The sequence below is a fragment of the Rana temporaria genome, chromosome 5 (assembly GCF_905171775.1).
Source record: "Rana temporaria chromosome 5, aRanTem1.1, whole genome shotgun sequence".
In the NCBI taxonomy this organism is placed as follows: Eukaryota; Metazoa; Chordata; class Amphibia; order Anura; family Ranidae; genus Rana; species Rana temporaria.
Genome location: NC_053493.1, coordinates 235,883,252 through 235,901,436, shown reverse-complemented (window position 1 = coordinate 235,901,436; position 18,185 = coordinate 235,883,252). Strand labels below are relative to the sequence as shown.

Below are 18,185 nucleotides of genomic sequence, written 5' to 3'. Positions count from 1 at the left end.
GGTTGTAAACTTGACATGAAATATGATCAAAGCTTAACCCTGTGTAGTGTGTACTTGTTTTAAATCCAGAGCACTAAGTGTTATTTCTGTTTGCAGCCTTGTAAATCTGCTATCTGCTTGAGTCACTTCGGACAAGTTGCCTCCCCTCTAGAGCTCTTTTAAATGAGCGCCACAGGGTGTAACTTCAGCTCCCCGCCCCTTGCTTTCTGAATGCTCAGACAAGCAGTGTAAATTCTGAACTTTTTATGGAAGAGCAGACCACAGATTAAAGAAGTACAACTTGCTTAGGAGGATTTATTTCATCTGTATCTCCTGGGGCTAGTCGCTTCACTGTGTATATGTAAAGGGTTACAGCCAATTTAATAAAACTTAATTTAAAGTAGCGTTAATGCTAAAAAGCTAGATTAGAACTACATTCCAAAACACAAAGATGTGTATATCTATATCTTGCCCAAGACATTGCTGCAAGTCTGCCCTACCCCCTTAAATATGTCTCCCATGCATTACAAAAAGGGTAATTCACTGGGAAGACAGTAAAACCATCACCACAGTTCTTGGCGGATTCTTCAAAGCAATATATGGGGTGCACTTTATAGAGGAAAACAGGAAACTTTAGCACAGGTACCCTGGGACAGAAAGCTTAGGTGGTTTAACCAGTTCAAAACTTTGGTGTTTACACTGGCGGCGACCCGTCCATTAGGGCGCACAGGCACCCCCCCCTAATTTACAGTTGGGGTGATGCATGGATTAAGCATGTGATTAGAGCCAGAGGCACCAAACACCAAAATTGATTTTATGTAAAAATATAATAAAGGAATCTGTAAAACTGTTGAACATGCTAAATTTATTTGTGATGTCGTGCCTTTCAGTTTGGAGTTTAAATGTGCCTCGTTTGTACCAGTTGCAACTTCTAGCTAGTCAGAATGGATCTTCTGTGAACTATAATATAGGAATCAGTCATTGTTGGTTACAATAAATCTGAATAACAAGCACACTTATAAAAAAAGAAAAGCATTTAAAGGGACCGGTAGATATAAAATGGTCATTCAGTCTGGGGGGGAGGGGTATAATTAGATTTTATTTCACCATTTGTTACTATAGCTGTGGCCCAGGAGAAGATGCTGCTAAAGGTTTGTATTTTGCCGTATGAGTATATTCATGGAATGATTTGAATATATGCGTGCGCCTTTTGGATAGTTTTCACAACTCCGGTCCAGTTCATTTGACTTTATAGAGGAGGTTTTTTTTTTCCCCCCTTTCAAAATTATTCAGCAGCTTTTTCTTTTTTTTTTCTTCCCCTTTTGGTAATGGTTAAACGTTTTTACAGCATGTCTCTTTGTGTTGTCACACAGGCTCTTCTGTGCCAACGGTCTGCGGAAGTTGCTCGTAGGGTATAATCGGCTTCCCCGACTTCCAGAATGTATTGAGCGTACTCAGCTTGAGATACTGGATGTTCAGCATAACCAGCTTTTGGAACTTCCAGCCAACCTGCTTATGAAATCTGACAAGTAAGAAAAGATTGAACATTTTATATTATGCTACAATAATACGATTTTAAAAAAAAGTGTTGCGCAGTTGATTTAGATGAGCATCGCAGAGATGCGTTTTTCTGTTTTTCTTTCTTTTTTTCCTCATGTTAACTTTTCAGTTAGAGGCCTCCTTATAGTCAGATATCAGACAAAATGTTTTTTGGACACTAGGCAGAAAAAACAAGCACATCAATGTCTATGGGCAGTCCTAGTTGTTGGTAGTAAACCTACTATAGACAGTTCAGGTGTTTTTTTTTTTTTTTTTTTGTATGTGCCTAGTGAGGAGTAAGGACCTAGTTTCCTGCGGATTCCTGGGAATGTGGTTCTATAATTATTTTTTGCCCTCGTACATCCTGGATCGGGGCAGCCGGTGAGTTCAGTCTTGCTGGAACACACATGACTGGGCACCTGATGTCTGTGTCACCCTGGCTGGACTGCCCCCACCTCAGTGGTAGGCGGATCTGTCTCAGGAGTGTTTCCTTCAACTCCTGCTGAATCGATACGTAGATGCTCCTTCCCCCACCTCCCTCAGGTATGGTGTAGGGCGCTGGTAGTCCTTAGGGTGGTCAACCCTGTGGGGTCTCCTCCTCCCCACCAGGTTTGGGCTCCCTTTGCCATCCAACACCTTCCCCCTCCAGACCTCTGCTCTGCCAGCCCCCTTCTGTTGTACTGGGGATTTTTTCTAGCCTGGGTAGGCAGGGCTCCTTCTGGTTTATGGGGGGCCTGCAACTTTGCTATTCTGTTATAGGGAGTTGTTTGTGAGATGCAGGATCCCCCTGTTGTCTTGGTGCCCACCATGTGCTGGGCGGGAGGCCAACAGCCATTTTTTTTGTGGGGCCCGCAGGTTGCGGTGCCCATTTTGCCAGAGAATGTCATGCCAGCCATTTTGGGGAAGGTCTATTCCCAATGCATTTGGCCTGGAAGGATGCAAGGGCAAGGGGGGGGGGCAATAAGTTTTTACTGTTGCGCCTTCTGGGCCCTGCGAGTCCTGATGCGCCCCGACACATACAGCAGGAGCAGAGTGGGCGGGGCAGAACGCTCTAGCGCGCCTGTGAAGGGACATCGTTTACGGCACATGAGGAGGCTCTGGAGACAGGAGGTAGGAAGTTAGTGGGAGACTGTCATCTGTTTTGCACTGTTTTGCTATTTTTGTGAAGAAAATGTTTGCTATATTTTTTTCATTAGGATCATTTTGGTGCGAAGAGAGGGGGGGGCAATGCCAGGTTCAAGGGTGCAGATGTTCCTAAGACCTTAGGAATAATCTTGATCAAACTACCATTAGGTTCACTGTTCATCATGGCTGTCTTATTTCTCCCCTATTTGTCTTGTATTTACACATAAGTTTAATCAAAACAGAAATTGGTAGAAGGCTTGGAGGTCAGCAATGTGTGTCCTTCAGGGGCTGCATACAGTATACTGCATGCTTTGTTGTTCGAAATTTAATACAAGCTGTTGCCTGGGTACCGTGAAACATGGGTGTGGTAATCTGTTGTTCAATGGCATTAGTTAATTGTGTGTGTGTGTGTGTGTGTGTGTGTGTGTGTGTGTGTTTGGGGGGGTACAACATTTTGCTATGGGGCCCTGTGATGTCAGGTTACGTCCCTGCTGTGGGAGTTTTGTTCCTAGCAGTGCCAGGTTTGGGGTGGACTTTTCCTATGACGTCCTAGGCACATGCTCCCTGCCTGCCCTCGCGGTATGCTGTAAATTTACTCTGATTTACATGGGCACTCAAATGAGCACATTGTGTGTTGCAATAAGCGACTGGTTTGCGCAAAAGTTATAGCGCCTACAAAATGGGGAACAGAATTATTATTTTTTTTATTATTTTTTTTTTTTACTAGTAATGGCGGCGATCTGCGATTTTTATTGGGACTGGGATATTGCGGTGGACGTATCGGACACTTTTGGCACAAATTTGGCGCCATTCACATTTATACGGCGATCAGTGCTATAAAAATGCACGAATTACTGTATAAATGTGACTGGCAGTGAAGGGGTTAACACTAGGGGGTGAGGAAGGGGTTAAATGTGTAGCCTGGGTGTGTTATAACTGTGTGGGGGGAGGGGGGTGACTGGGGGAGGGGACCGATGCTGTGTCTCTATGTACAAGAGACACAGATCGGTCTCCTCTCCTCTGACAGCACGTGGAGCTCTGTGTTTACACACAGAGCTCCACGTCCCTGCTGTCACCTGCCGTGTCACCGACGATCGCGTGTACCCGGCGGACATCGCGGCCGCCAGGTACACGCATCGGGTCTTCGGCGATGCGTCGGGACAGTTTTTACCCGCCGCGCGCCACCCAGTGGCGCGCGCGGGTAATGCACATAAAGGCCGTTTTTAAACGGCCACTTGGCACTTGAGAGCCGCGCTGCGGACGTATTTCGTCCGCAGTGGTTAAGGAATACAATAAAAGGGCCACAATTTTCTTCATCATTTGTAACACTTACGCTTAACTCTCAAATACTGGCTGTATGAAATATTGTTCACTAGAGCTATCAGGTGCACACTATGAGCAACATAATTCAACCGCTGGACGTTGTCAACGTGTGACGAGACGCGTGGGGCGGAGTCCCGGAAAGACGTGTTTTTGTATGTGTGCAGGCCTACACATTTTAGGTGTATACTTGCATCTTTGGTGTAAGTGCAACTTTTTTGATTTTTATGTAAAAAAAGAAAAAATTCTTACAATTTTACACAATGTGGCGCCTTTTGTGTTTTGGAGGAACTCCTGTGACAACCATTTAGGGAAGATTGAAAAAAAGATTAAGTTGCGCTAACAATATGTGAAAATAAGTTATTAAGTGAATAATAATAAATAAATATAATTGATATAAATCGTGTCCAAAATCCAACGAACAAAAGAGTTCATACAAAAACGTGATGAAAGTTCAACTCAGGTGAATAAAATGATGAGTGACTGGCAAACACAAATCCTCCACCAGTGTGATAGATGAATATGATTATGCGCTTACCAGAAAGGCAAGCAGACAGGGCTTGCAGCTGGAACCCCCAGCTAGGGTCTTTATCCGGAGCTGTTTACCAATGATCTGGATGGTATTCCTCCAATAAATAGATAGGATCAAGGTCCAGGATACATGAAAGAAAATATGTCTCATATGGTGATGTACCGCAAATGAATCCAATAAAGGCACACCAAGGGAAAGCCACCACCAATAAATATCACCAAGTAAGGGGGGACTCTTACCAGATGTATAAAAACAGAGCGCTTGTGGCCAAACCCAGCCAGGGCCTTTAAAGGATTATCTCCAATTCACCAGCTAAGGAAAGGGTACTCTCACAAGCAGCCACAGCAGAGTGTGTCACCAAAAGAAAATAAAGATCCACATAGTGATGTACCGTAGATAAAATGTTTAATAAAGCAAAAAATGCACTTACATAAAAGTCGATCAATATCAGCATAAAAGTTTTGAGCCGGCCGGCTACTACGAACGCCCGTCCTTCGGGACCTAGACGCAGCACGTCAAAGCGTCTCCTCCTCCCTGGGAGGAGGAGACGCTTTGACGTGCTGCGTCTAGGTCCCGAAGGACGGGCGTTCGTAGTAGCCGGCCGGCTCAAAACTTTTATGCTGATATTGATCGACTTTTATGTAAGTGCATTTTTTGCTTTATTAAACATTTTATCTACGGTACATCACTATGTGGATCTTTATTTTCTTTTGGTGACACACTCTGCTGTGGCTGCTTGTGAGAGTACCCTTTCCTTAGCTGGTGAATTGGAGATAATCCTTTAAAGGCCCTGGCTGGGTTTGGCCACAAGCGCTCTGTTTTTATACATCTGGTAAGAGTCCCCCCTTACTTGGTGATATTTATTGGTGGTGGCTTTCCCTTGGTGTGCCTTTATTGGATTCATTTGCGGTACATCACCATATGAGACATATTTTCTTTCATGTATCCTGGACCTTGATCCTATCTATTTATTGGAGGAATACCATCCAGATCATTGGTAAACAGCTCCGGATAAAGACCCTAGCTGGGGGTTCCAGCTGCAAGCCCTGTCTGCTTGCCTTTCTGGTAAGCGCATAATCATATTCATCTATCACACTGGTGGAGGATTTGTGTTTGCCAGTCACTCATCATTTTATTCACCTGAGTTGAACTTTCATCACGTTTTTGTATGAACTCTTTTGTTCGTTGGATTTTGGACACGATTTATATCAATTATATTTATTTATTATTATTCACTTAATAACTTATTTTCACATATTGTTAGCGCAACTTAATCTTTTTTTCTGTCTATTTATTGTGTGTATATCACAATTTTTGTTGCAGCTTTTGTAATATTTTTTTTAATGTTTAGTTAGGTAGCGCAGTTTCGCATTTTTTCCTATTTAGGGAAGATTGGTGTGTCAAGTTAACGGACCCTCTGAAGTTAAAAACGCCCTGGCTGGGTATGAAGCCACAAGCGTTTCTGCCTCTTTCATTGGATGGAACTTCTGGGGCATCGGATCAGGATCCAGTTGGACAGCATTCAGGTGTCAATTACCAGGATGGGACGAGGAGTTCAGCGGTGCTGGAGGCCTCATACGTTCTTCAGTGGGCAAAATTTCACATACCGGCTCTGTCTACATTCTGGGCATAGAGATCTAGCAGGTGGATTACCTCAGTCGTTGGATGCTGAATCAGAGAGTGGTCCCTGCACCCGGATGTGTTATGTCAAATCTGACTGCAGTGGGGTTTGCCGGTTGTGGATCTGTTGGTCTCCCATCTCGACAGGAAGGTGTCAAGTTGTCAGGAGCAAGGGATCCCCTAGTGCAGGGGTCTCAAACTGGCGGCCCTCCAGATGTTGCAAAACTACAAGTCCCATGAGGCATTGCAAGGCTGACAGTTACAAGCATGACTCCCACAGTCAGAGGCATGATGGGACTTGTAGTTTCAAAACAGCTGGAGGGCCACCAGTTTGAGACCCCTGCCCTAGTGGATGCGATGCACGTTCTGGTGGCGTTGTGGAGCCATTATCAACTCATTTATGCCCTTTTCTTTTCTCATCTGCTACGCAGAATAGATAACAAAGGGATCCAGTCATTCTAGTAGCTCCTGGTACACTGATGTGGACATCCCCTGGCTTCTCTGCACAAAGATCTTCTGTCCCAAGTGCTGATCTTCCACCCTGCTTTTACTGCCTTTTAATGGCTTCTGTGATTTGGGCAATGTTGAATTAATTTCTCACTAGATCTATCGATACACTTGGAAGGCTTACTTTTCGCGGTGTGAGGCTGTGGATTTTCACCCACGCTCCTTTACAGTTTCTTGGCTCTTGGCCTTTCTCCAATGGGGTGTTGATCAGAAACTGGCCTGGAGTACCATTAAGGGCCCGATCTCTGCCTTTTCAATTTTCTTTTAATGTCCTTTGGTCATACACTTCTTGGTTTGTGCCTTCCTTCAGGGGGTTTTGCATGTAGCTCCCTCTCCGTGCTCTCCGTTGCTGTCATGGGACCTGAACCTGGTTCTCTGTTCTTCAGCAGCTGCTTTTTGAGAATATTGGGTATCTTCCTTAACTTGCTCTCCCAGGTGGTCAATCTTTTTGGCTGCAATCACTTCTGTGTGTTGCACCTGGCAGTTTCCTTCTGTATTTGGTTTTAAACATGGATAAGGTGGTTCTCCATCTACGTCCCTCCTTTCTTCCAAAAGTGGTGTCTGACTTTCACCTGAATGAGGACATTGCCGGGCCTTCCCTGCATCCAGGCCCTTCACATCCTAAGGAGGTTGCACTACTTGTATATGGTCTGAGCAATTTGTGTGTACCTGTCTTCTACGGCCTCCTATGATTTTGGATGGCCCACGAAAAAGCCCGGCGGCCTCCTCTGACGCGGTTTCTCATTGGATCAGGCAGGTGGCTGTCCAGTCTTATGCCATTAAGGGTCATTAAATATGCATTTTGCTGTGCTTTTCCACAAGCCTAGTATGTGTTGATTTTGAACAATCCACAGATGTGTTGTGCCTCGTTAAAAAGTGCTGCTGGTCCAGTTATGAATGCATTGTGGAGATTTGGCATCCCTTTAATGAATGGCTCCTCATCATTTTGTACATCTCTCCTACATTTTGCAACCGCAGCAATTACAATCGAGGCTCAAATCAAGTCATTACCTCACTAATTGGTTCTGTGTTTTTGTTTTTCCGGGACGCTCCCCGAGTACAAAAACTAGTGCACATGCAAAGTATCTCAATAAGGTCCTATCTGCTTTTCTGGATAGTATTTCAGTTGTAATTCTCTGATACACATTCCTTTCAGATTTGTGCGTAATCTGAACAAATGTTTATTATGTAAGGCATTTATCATTGATGTGGATTTTGGTGTTGAGCCCACCTATATCTAAGAATTTCAATAAAAGGAGTTAAAACACTCTCTTGAAATTATTGCAGATGTAACCATTTCTTTTCATTGTCTTCAGAGATTAGATGGCTAGATGTTGGGGTAATAATTTGAGCCAAGTAAAAGTTGGATATTCAAGAAAATTTTAACAATATAAACATTTGTTTTCTATGAATGAATTTACTAATACATATGCATATTTATATTCTCTGAGGACTAGGTTCATGTGCATGCTACATTGTACAGAGTTTTGGGTGGGTCACAATGTTGCATCTAGCCATTCAATGTGCGTTCAGTGATGGAGTGAGCTACACTTCAAAAGTGTGACTTTGTGGTTCACGAGTGATGTATGAAAAAAGCGTGAGTTACTTTTTCCACAAATTGGCACGCTGTCACTTTTTAGCATCTAGTACAGTCTGTATTCTTACCCAGTTTGAAGTAATTAAATGTTCAGTGTTTCTTTGTGAATTGGATAATTAGATGTTCCCGTACACAAGCATTCAGAGTTTGGCTGCGTGTTTCACTTGCTGAGGCTGTGTTTGTACAGACCAATCAGAAGTAGCCAGCTACCTATCCTCCTCCCCCCTCTTTTCCCAGATAGCTGCACTCAGGAATAATTGCCTGGCACTAGCATTCTTTTTTTGGAAAACTCCAGAACTTGCCTGTGCAAACTGGCCAGCCTAGCTCTCTGCTTTCAGTGCACTCATTGACTTGGCTGCTCAGATTCCCACGTGACCCTTTATTGCAGGCAACAAGTTCCAACAAGCTGCTGAGAAGCCCTGCTGAAAAGTTGCTTTATATATTTAACTCCTTCATCAATGTTTTGGGCATGATGTGCATTTGCTTGTGGTTAAGGAATAGCTGCAGCTGGGCAACTTGTGTGACGCCAAAGAGGCTGCACATGTTTTGTGCTGTTTTCTTGCTCTGATTTATTCAAAATGAAAATTTAGAGCAATGTTCAGATATTTACCTTTTACATAGTTATGTACAGTGCATCCAGAAAGTATTCAAAGCATTTCACTTTTTCCACATTTTGGTATGTTACAGCCTTATTCCAAAATGGATTAAATTCATTATTTTCCTCAAAATTCTACAAACCATGACCCGTAATGACAACGTAAGCTAAGTTTGAAATCTTTGCAAATTTATTAATAAAAAAGGGAAAAAATGTACATAAGTATTCACAGCCTTTGCCATGACACTCAAAATTGAGCTCAGATGTATCCTTTTTACACTGATCATCCTTGAGATGTTTCTACAACTTGATTGTAGTCCACCTTTGGTAAATTCAGTTGATTGGACAGGATTTGGAAAGGCACACACCTTTCTATATAAGGTCCCACAGTTAACAGTGCATGTCAGAGCACAAACTAAGCCACAAAGTCCTAGGAATTGTCTGCAGATCTCCAAGACAGGATTGTATCAAGGCACAGATCTGGGGAATTATTCTGAAAAATGTCTGCTGCATTGAAGGTCCCAATGAACACAGTGGCCTCTATCATCCATAAATGGAAGAAGTCAAACTACCAGGACTCTTTCTAGAGCGGGCCGTCCAGCCAAATTGAGTGATCGAGGGAGAAAGGCTTTAGTCAGGGAGGTGACCAAGAACCTAATGGTCACTCTGACAGAGCTCCAGCGTTTCTCTGTGGAGAGAGGCGAACCTTCCAGAAGAACAACCATCCCTGCAGCGCTCCACAAATCAGGCCTGTGTGGTAGCGTGGCCAGACGGAAGTCACTACTCAGTAAAAGTATGACGGCCCACCTGGAGTTTGCCAAAAGGCACCTTAAGGACTCTGACCATGAGAAACAAAATTCTCTGGTCTAATGAAACAAAGATTGAACTTTGCCCTGAATGTCAAGCCTCATTTCTGGAGGAAACCAGGCGCCGCTCATCAACTGGCCAATACCATACCTACAGTGAAGCACAGTGTTTTTCAGGGACTGGAACTGGGAGACTAGTCCGGATTGAGGGAAAGATGAGTACAGCAATGTAGCGAGACAGGACAACAAACCTAAGCACACAGCCAAGATAACAAAGGTGTGTCTACGGGACAACTCTGAATGTCCTTGAGTGGCCCAGCCAGAGCCCAGACCTGAACCTGATAGAACTTCTCTAGAGAGATATGAACATGGCTGTGCACTGACTTTCCCCATCCAACCTGATGGAGCTTGAGAGGTCCTGCAAAGAAGAATGGGAGAAACTGACCAAAAATAGGTGTGCCAAGCTTGTAGCATCATACGCAAAAAGACTTAAAGCTGTAATTGGTGCCAAAAGTGCTTCAACAAAATATTGAGCAAAGTCTGTAAATACGTACATGGGATTTTTTTTTTTTTTTAGGGAATTTGCAAAAATTTCGAACAAAGTTCTTTCACCTTGTCATTGGGGCATTGGTAGAATTTTAACCACTTCAGCCCCAGACCATATTGCTGCTCAATGACCGGGCCCCTTTTTGCGATTCGGCACTGCGTCGCTTTGACAATTGCGCGGTCGTGCAACGTGGCTCCCAAACAAAATTGGCGTCCTTTTTTTCCCTACAAATAGAGCTTTCTTTTGGTGGTATTTGATCACCTCTGCGGTTTTTATTTTTTGCGCTATAAACAAAAATAGAGCAACAATTTTGAAAACAATTGAATATTTTTTACTTTTTGCTGTAATAAATATCCCCCAAAAATATATAAAAAAACTGTTTTTTTTCCCTCAGTTTAGGCCGTATTCTTCGACATATTTTTCGTAAAAAAAAAAAAATCGCAATAAGCATTTGATTGGTTTGTGCAAAAGTTGTAGCGTCTACAAAATAGGGCATAGTTTTATGGCATTTTTATTAATTTTTATTAATTTTCTTTTTTTTACTAGTAATGGCGGCGATCAGCGATTTTTTTTTCGGTACTGCAACATTATTGCGGACGCTATAAAAATGCATTGATTACTATAAAAATGCCACTGGCAGGAAAGGGGTTAACACTAGGGGGCGGGGAGGGGGTCAAGTATGTTCCCTGGGTGTGTTCTAACTGAAGGGGGGGGGGGGGTAGACTGACTGAGGGAAATGTCTGATCGCTGTTCATACATTGTATGAACAGACGGTCAGGCATTTCTCCCCTGACAGGACAGGGAGCTGTGTGTTTACACACACAGCTCCCGGTCCTCGCTCTGTAACGAGCGATCGCCAGGCACGCGCGTGGGAGTCGGGGGGCGCGCGCCCCCCTATTGGCTGCTCGGCGAGATGACGTATAGCTACGTGATCTCGCCCAGCAGAGCTGACCTGCCGCCATATAACTGCGGTGGCTGGTCCGCAAGCAGTTAATGAAAATAATGAATTTTATCCTTTTTGGAATAAGGCTATAATATAACAAAATATGGAAAAAGTGAATCGCTGTGAACACTTTCCGGATGCACTGTATCTAACAGTTCACATGGCTTTTTTGAATGGGGAATGGGTAATGAGTGTTATTGTGCATACTGAAAGCAACTTACTGTTCATTTCTGTGGAAAAGTTTATTGTGTAAAAGGATAAATTCAAGCCTGATTTGAGGTCATAACAAAGGAATGGCTGTAAAACTGAAGTTAAAATTCTGTAAATGTTTCTGGGACAAAATGTAATGCTTCCTCTTTCTCTTCCCATATTTCCCAGAGCTTTCCGTTCGTATTTATGCAATGGGGCTCTCTGGACTTAAATGACAAACCCTGGAAATGTAATAGAATCATCTGTGTTTATGCATTAAAGTAGCATTGTGTAATTCACACCAGTGTTTTTTTTTAAATCTCGCTACTCCAGTGCAATTTAAAAGCTTCAGATGAGTGCGAATTGCACCTCTGTTAAACGTCACAATGAAATCGGAAGTCTATGCAAGTGACATTGAAATCGGGGAAAAAAGTAGGGCAGTCATGGCAATTTGAACAATGCCATTGCCAACCAAAGAGGTGCAACTTGTCATGCGATTTGGAACTGTTAAATCACACTGGTGTGAATGAGGGCTAAACATTTTGTTTTTTATTTAAATGACAAACATGTTATACTTGCCTGCTCTGTGCAATGGTTTTGCAATGGAGCAGCCCCGATCCTCCTCTTCGAGGGTCCTCTGCTGGGGGGGGGGGGTTGCTGGGGAATCCTATAGCACAGAAGGAAGAATGCATTAAGGAAATTACCTTTAGAGCCACTTTAATTGTGTTACAGTAGATCACAAAAGAAGTATTAAATGCTTTATAGAGGTGCACTGAATCGAAATTATGGTGACAAAACCAAAAATTCAGGATGCACTTGGCTGAAAACCGAAAATCATTTTATTTTTATTTATATAATTGTAGTATTTTTAAATATAAATTTGTCAGCCATTATTGGCCACTTTAGCCAAAAGCTCAAATGTGTGTCCCGTTAAATGTTATGCATGTCTTCACACTGGTCTATTGCGCTCCCATTGTGGTGTTACAAATCTTGCTTGCTGCATTTTTGGTCAGTTAAAAAAAAAAATGCACAAACACGCACCGTCTTTTTCAAATGCATTGAAAATGCAGCAAGAACGCATCATTAATGTGCCATGTTACGTTTTTGATGTGTTGAGTCACGTGACCTATGAAAAACACCATAAGCATAGTGGATCATGGTTGAATGGTCATAAAATCGATGCAAATTCTGCCCATTTGTCTGTATATTTAAAACTGGCATTGCTGTTTGAATCTGGGTGGATGGTTGTGTTGTGAACAGTGTGGCATGCAAACCACACTGCGATATGCAGACCATAGCATTCAATGGTCAGAATTACTGCTGGCTCTCTTGACCAGTAGCATGACTGGAAACTTTGAAAACTTGCTGATTATTTTCCGTTTCAGTTTGAATGAACTGTTTTTTTTTTTTTTTTTTATATTCCTTTTACTTGCAGCTTAAGATGCTTAAACGCATCGGCCAATAATTTGGAAATGCTTCCAGCAGCATGTCTGTCTGAGGAAACACCAAGCTCATTGCAAGAGCTTTACGTGACCAATAACAACCTCACTGACAAGTGTGTGCCCTTGCTAACTGGACATCCTCATCTGAAGATTTTGCACATGGCCTTCAATCATCTACAGACCTTTCCAGCCAGGTTTGTGCTGTTTTTGTAGTTTTTTTCTTTTTTTGATAGCCCAAATTTTTAGTGTATTAAATATTGTAGGAATGTTTGTGAACCCTTTGATTCTCTTCTTGGATAGATATCTCTCATGGAAATTAAGGCTTAAAGCAGAGTTCCACCCAAAAATGGAACTTCTACTTTTCGGAACCCTCTCCTTCTCCGATGTCATATTTGACACCTTTCAGGGGGGAAGGGGGTGCAGATACCTTTATAATACAGGTATTTTGCACCCACTTCCGGGGAGAGGTTCCCACGGAAGTCACTCCACTTGCCCGCAAGGCTTCACTTCTTAATTCCCTCACTGAGGATGGCGGAGGGGGCAGCCGAGAGACCATCGATTGCTCATCTTCTGCTGCCAAAATCGCGGGCACCCTGGACAGGTAAGCGTCCATTTATTAAGTCAGCAACTGCAGTATTTGTAGCGGCTGACTTTTTAAAAAAAAAAAATTGCGGAACCTCCGCTTTAATACCTTGCACAGACTCATTTTTCTTCCGTTGAAACCAAAACTGATTTCATGGGTATTTTCCACTCCCACTGGGCACAGCCTGGCCCCTCTAAAGTCTGAAGGACTGTAAACTTGTCCTTTTGCTTATTACGTTTAGAGACCCCTGCCTTAGATGATCAGGTTAAACTTTTTAGCTATTTATCTAAAAATGTATTTTTTTCCAAAAGCCTTCAATTCCAGAGGTGGTAATAGTGCAGTAAGCGAGGGGGAGATCTCTCCAGCAGGGACTCTGCCTTTTATAAGCATTTTTTTGTTTTATTACAGAAGGGTTAGTAGCATCAGGTTTTTATTTCATTTTTTAAATGTTTACTGTACAGGGTGCTGGTAAAAACAAAAACCCTGATAAAGGTTAACAAGTCTCCAACGCCTATAGCAGATTACAGCATTATCTTCTGGCAAATGGCTCTCTGGGGAGTTGAACTAGACTGTAGCAATCGGAATCTGGAGCAGCTGTGCATGGCAGCCAATCCACTTCTAGCTTTAATTTTCAAAGCTTAGCTGAACATGAAGCTGATGGGTTACTATGCACAACTGTAGCAAGGTTGTGTCTGCTCCAGCTTTAGTAAATTCACACCAAATGCCTTCCAGTAGATCGCAGCAGTGTTCTTTGTTTCTACTATGCACTTTTGGTGCATTCATATTTTTAAAAACCTTCCTACTGTTTAGCATCACTTGGGCTGATTACTTTTTCAGGACTTATCTAATGTAGGGTGCAGAGTTTTCTCAGCTGTCGGGATCTGTCCACGAATACATTTTAGCAGATTGAATTGGAGGAATAATGTACCGGTATATTTCAGAAATGCAGATGATTACTTCTATCCAGTAATGGAAAAATGTATTAAAGTGCCAGAGCAAGTGGATCAGTTCTGCTTTCCCACCATATCTAGCTCAAATGAATTCAGGGTTCAGCTTGGGGGGGGGGGGGGGGGAATGTGTATTCTATAGGATCTATGGATCATAAAGTGTTGGGTCAATTTAGAGGAGGTATTTTGTAACATACAGTACAGACCAAAAGTTTGGACACACCTTCTCGTTCAAAGAGTTTTCTTTATTTTCATGACTATGAAAATTGTAGATTCACACTGAAGGCAACAAAACTATGAATTAACACATGTGGAATTATACATAACAAAAAAGTGTGAAACAACTGAAAATATATTTCATATTCTAGGTTCTTCAAAGTAGCCACCTTTTGCTTTGATTACTGCTTGGCGGCACACTCTTGGCATTCTCTTGATGAGCTTCAAGAGGTAGTCACCTGGCGCAGCACACCATCACTCTCCTTCTTGGTCAAATAGCCCTTACACAGCCTGGAGGTGTGCTTGGGGTCATTGTCCTGTTGAAAAATAAATGATGGTCCAACTAAACGCAAACCGGATGGAATAGCATGACACTGCAAGATGCTGTGGTAGCCATGCTGGTTCAGTATGCCTTCAATTTCGAATAAATCCCCAACAGTGTCACCAGCAAAGCACCCCCACACCATCACACCTCCTCCTCCATGCTTCACGGTGGGAACCAGGCATGTAGAGTCCATCTGTTCACCTTTTCTGCGTCGCACAAAGACACGGGGGTTGGAACCAAAGATCTCAAGTTTGGACTCATCAGACCAAAGCACAGATTTCCACTGGTCAAATGTCCATTCCTTGTGTTCTTTAGCCCAAACAAGTCTCTTCTGCTTGTTGCCTTTCTTTAGCAGTGGTTTCCTAGCAGATATTCTACCATGAAGGCCTGATTCACACAGTCTCCTCTTACCAGTTCTAGAGATGTGTCTGCTGCAAAAGGTGGCTACTTTGAAGAACCTAGAATATGAAATATATTTTCAGTTGTTTCACACTTTTTTGTTATGTATAATTCCACATGTGTTAATTCATAGTTTTGATGCCTTCAGTGTGAATCTACAATTTTCATGGTCATGAAAATAAAGAAAACTCTTTGAATGAGAAGGTGTGTCCAAACTTTTCGTCTGTACTGTATATTTGTCGACTTCTTTGAGCTTCGATTTGGATGTTCAAAACACATTCCTATTTTATTACCTACTCATATATTCATTGTTAAAAAAATAAAAAATTCTCAGGTTCATAGGTTTGTCAGACAAAATCCACGTTTCTCTGTCTTTGAAATTCCCCCTTTTTTTTCCCCATTAAATCTTATTTACACAGCAAAATGGCCAAACTGGAAGAGCTGGAGGAGATAGATATCAGTGGAAACAAGCTGAAAGCAATACCAACCACCATTATGAACTGCAGACGTATGCACACTGTCATCGCCCACTCCAACTGCATAGAAGTCTTCCCTGAAGTTATGCAGCTTTCAGAGATCAAGGTCAGTGAAGTTCATCACACTTATAGTGTCAGTCTCCAAAAAGCCAATACTTTTCAGTTTCAGAATTGTAGTTTAACAGATGTAATCAGTTGCATGAAGCAAAATACTAATGTTTGTGTTCTTCTTTTTGTACTATAAAAACAATATCTTTTTTTTTTTGGTATTTGAGACATGAACAATGCCGCAGTCGGCAAGATTTAAAAGTGCCAGATTAAAAAAATTAACAGTAATCAAAACAACCAAGCCTTGCATTTAAGTGCAAAGGACGGATTTGGGGTCTTATAGACCCCCGATCCCTCCATAAAGAGTACCCATCGCTGCCTATTACTGTCACAAGGGATGTTTGCATCCCTTGTGACAGCAATAAAAGTGATCAAAAATTTAAGGGGACAGGGTAAAAAAAAAAAAATCGAAAGCACACCATCTCTCAGTGCTCGCACACAGAAGCGATCGCATATGCAAGTCGAGCAAATGTAAACCATGTTCAAACCACACGTGAGGTTTCGCCACGAGAGCGAGCAATAATTCTAGCACAAGACCACCTCTGTAACCCTAAACAGGTTAGAAGCTTCACTGTGACATAAAATATTGCAACGATCTGCATTTTATTCTATAGGGTCTTTGCTATAAAAAAAATATATATACATATATATTTTGGGGGTTCTAAGTAATTTTCTAGCACAAAACGCCAACAAGTGCCAGAAAAAAGCTTAGGCATGAAGGGGTTAAAATTATAACGCATGTCACCAGCACACCAATGATCTCCAGAGTAGGTCCAAAGCTTCATCTTAATTAGACGCAATGTTTTCCAGCCGGTGGTTACTGCAGCATTCCTTTACATTCACAGCCATAATGGGTTAATAAAATGGACACCAGAGAAAACTAACAGAGGAACACTGTATGCTTATGGTCCATTTTGTAACTGTTGGTTGTAATCTCACATTACTAATCTATTTGTTTAAAATGTCATATTTAAAGAATGGCATTTTCCTCCCCGCAAGAAGAAAAATTTAATAGCATGGGCACTTTTACAGCAACGTGGTGCAATTTACCATGATTGATGAACAGTGTACCAACGGGTTACCTGTGCTTTGCCATAAACTTCTATTGTATTGGACAGTTTTGGTGCTTTTTATGAAAACACACTAAAACCGCCCAATGCAATAGAAGTCTATTGCAAAGCGCAGGTCACCCACATGAAACTCGCAGGTACGCGCTGCACCCGCAGTGCGGGGAAATTGCATCGCATCTGTGTGAATGTGTGTGTCTCCTGTAAAAAGTACCGTACATCCATTTTGGAGAAAATCAATATTTCACTTCCTGGAGCCAGTACAGTGCTTGTAATGTCCACTCTTCTATGTTCTTGTCAGGTACAACCCCTGGAAAAAAGTATGGTATCACCACTTTTAGGAAATGTTCATTCAATTGTGTAGAAAAATAATTAATCACAGATATGCTTTAAAACTTTTAATATTCCAACCTTCTGGCTTTAAGAAACACTTACAAATAAAAAAATAACGTAAAACTGTAGTCAATTTTACAGCTCAAGCAGAGGGAAAGTAATATGGAATAACTATGTACTTTGCAATTCTAAAACAAACATCTGCATCAGTATACTGTAAATCTGCTAATTAGTCTGCAGGTAAGCGTGCTTGCACACCTTGGTTTGCTGTTGCACTAACCTGATTGACATGAATTGTGGCTCCAACAGAAGAGATGTCAGTTGAAACAAAGGATTATAAAACTTTGGATGTTTTTTTTTTCTCAGTCAGCTGTGTCTAAAATCTGGACCAAGTACAAATCAAATGGGAAGGTTGTTGAAAGAAATGGGATTTACATAGAGAAAAGCCAAACGAAAACCATCATTAACACCTAAATAGAAAAAAAAACAAGGTTACAGTGGGCTAAAGAAAAGCAATCCATGGATTGGATGAAAGTGATATTCAGGGATAAATCACAACTCTGAATTGGGCAGGGTGATCATGCTGGGACTTTTGATTTGTGCTGTTACAATGAAAAGTATGAAGACTGCCTGAAGAAAACATGCAAGTTTCCACAATCATTGATATGAGGTTGCATGTCGGATAAAGGTACGGGGGAGATGATGGTCAATAAATGCACACGTTTATATTGAGATTTTGGACACTTTTCTTATTCCATCAACTGAAAGGATGTTTGGTGATGACATCATTTTTCACGAAGATAATGCATCTTGCCAAAGCGCAAAACAAATAAAAACTTTCTTTCAAGAAAGACATATAACGTCAATAGCATGGCCTGCAAATAGTGTGGGCCTCAATGCAATTGAAAATCTATGGTGGAAATTAAAGAAGGTGGTCTATGGCAAGGCTCTAACCTGCAAAGCTGATCTGGCAACTGCAATAAGAGAAAG

The 18,185-nt window shown here is 42.0% G+C and overlaps 1 protein-coding gene across 2 annotated transcripts in view; it reads left to right on the top strand.

Annotated features, from left to right (window-relative positions):
• Positions 1–18,185, top strand: part of PHLPP1 (PH domain and leucine rich repeat protein phosphatase 1) — a 190,022-nt gene that overhangs the window by 125,974 nt on the left and 45,863 nt on the right. For both annotated transcript variants that reach the window (XM_040353600.1, XM_040353599.1), the window contains 3 exons: positions 1,353–1,508; positions 12,735–12,935; positions 15,631–15,793. In XM_040353600.1, coding sequence (XP_040209534.1) covers positions 1,353–1,508; positions 12,735–12,935; positions 15,631–15,793 — 520 coding nt within the window. The remainder of the gene's footprint in view (positions 1–1,352; positions 1,509–12,734; positions 12,936–15,630; positions 15,794–18,185) is intronic.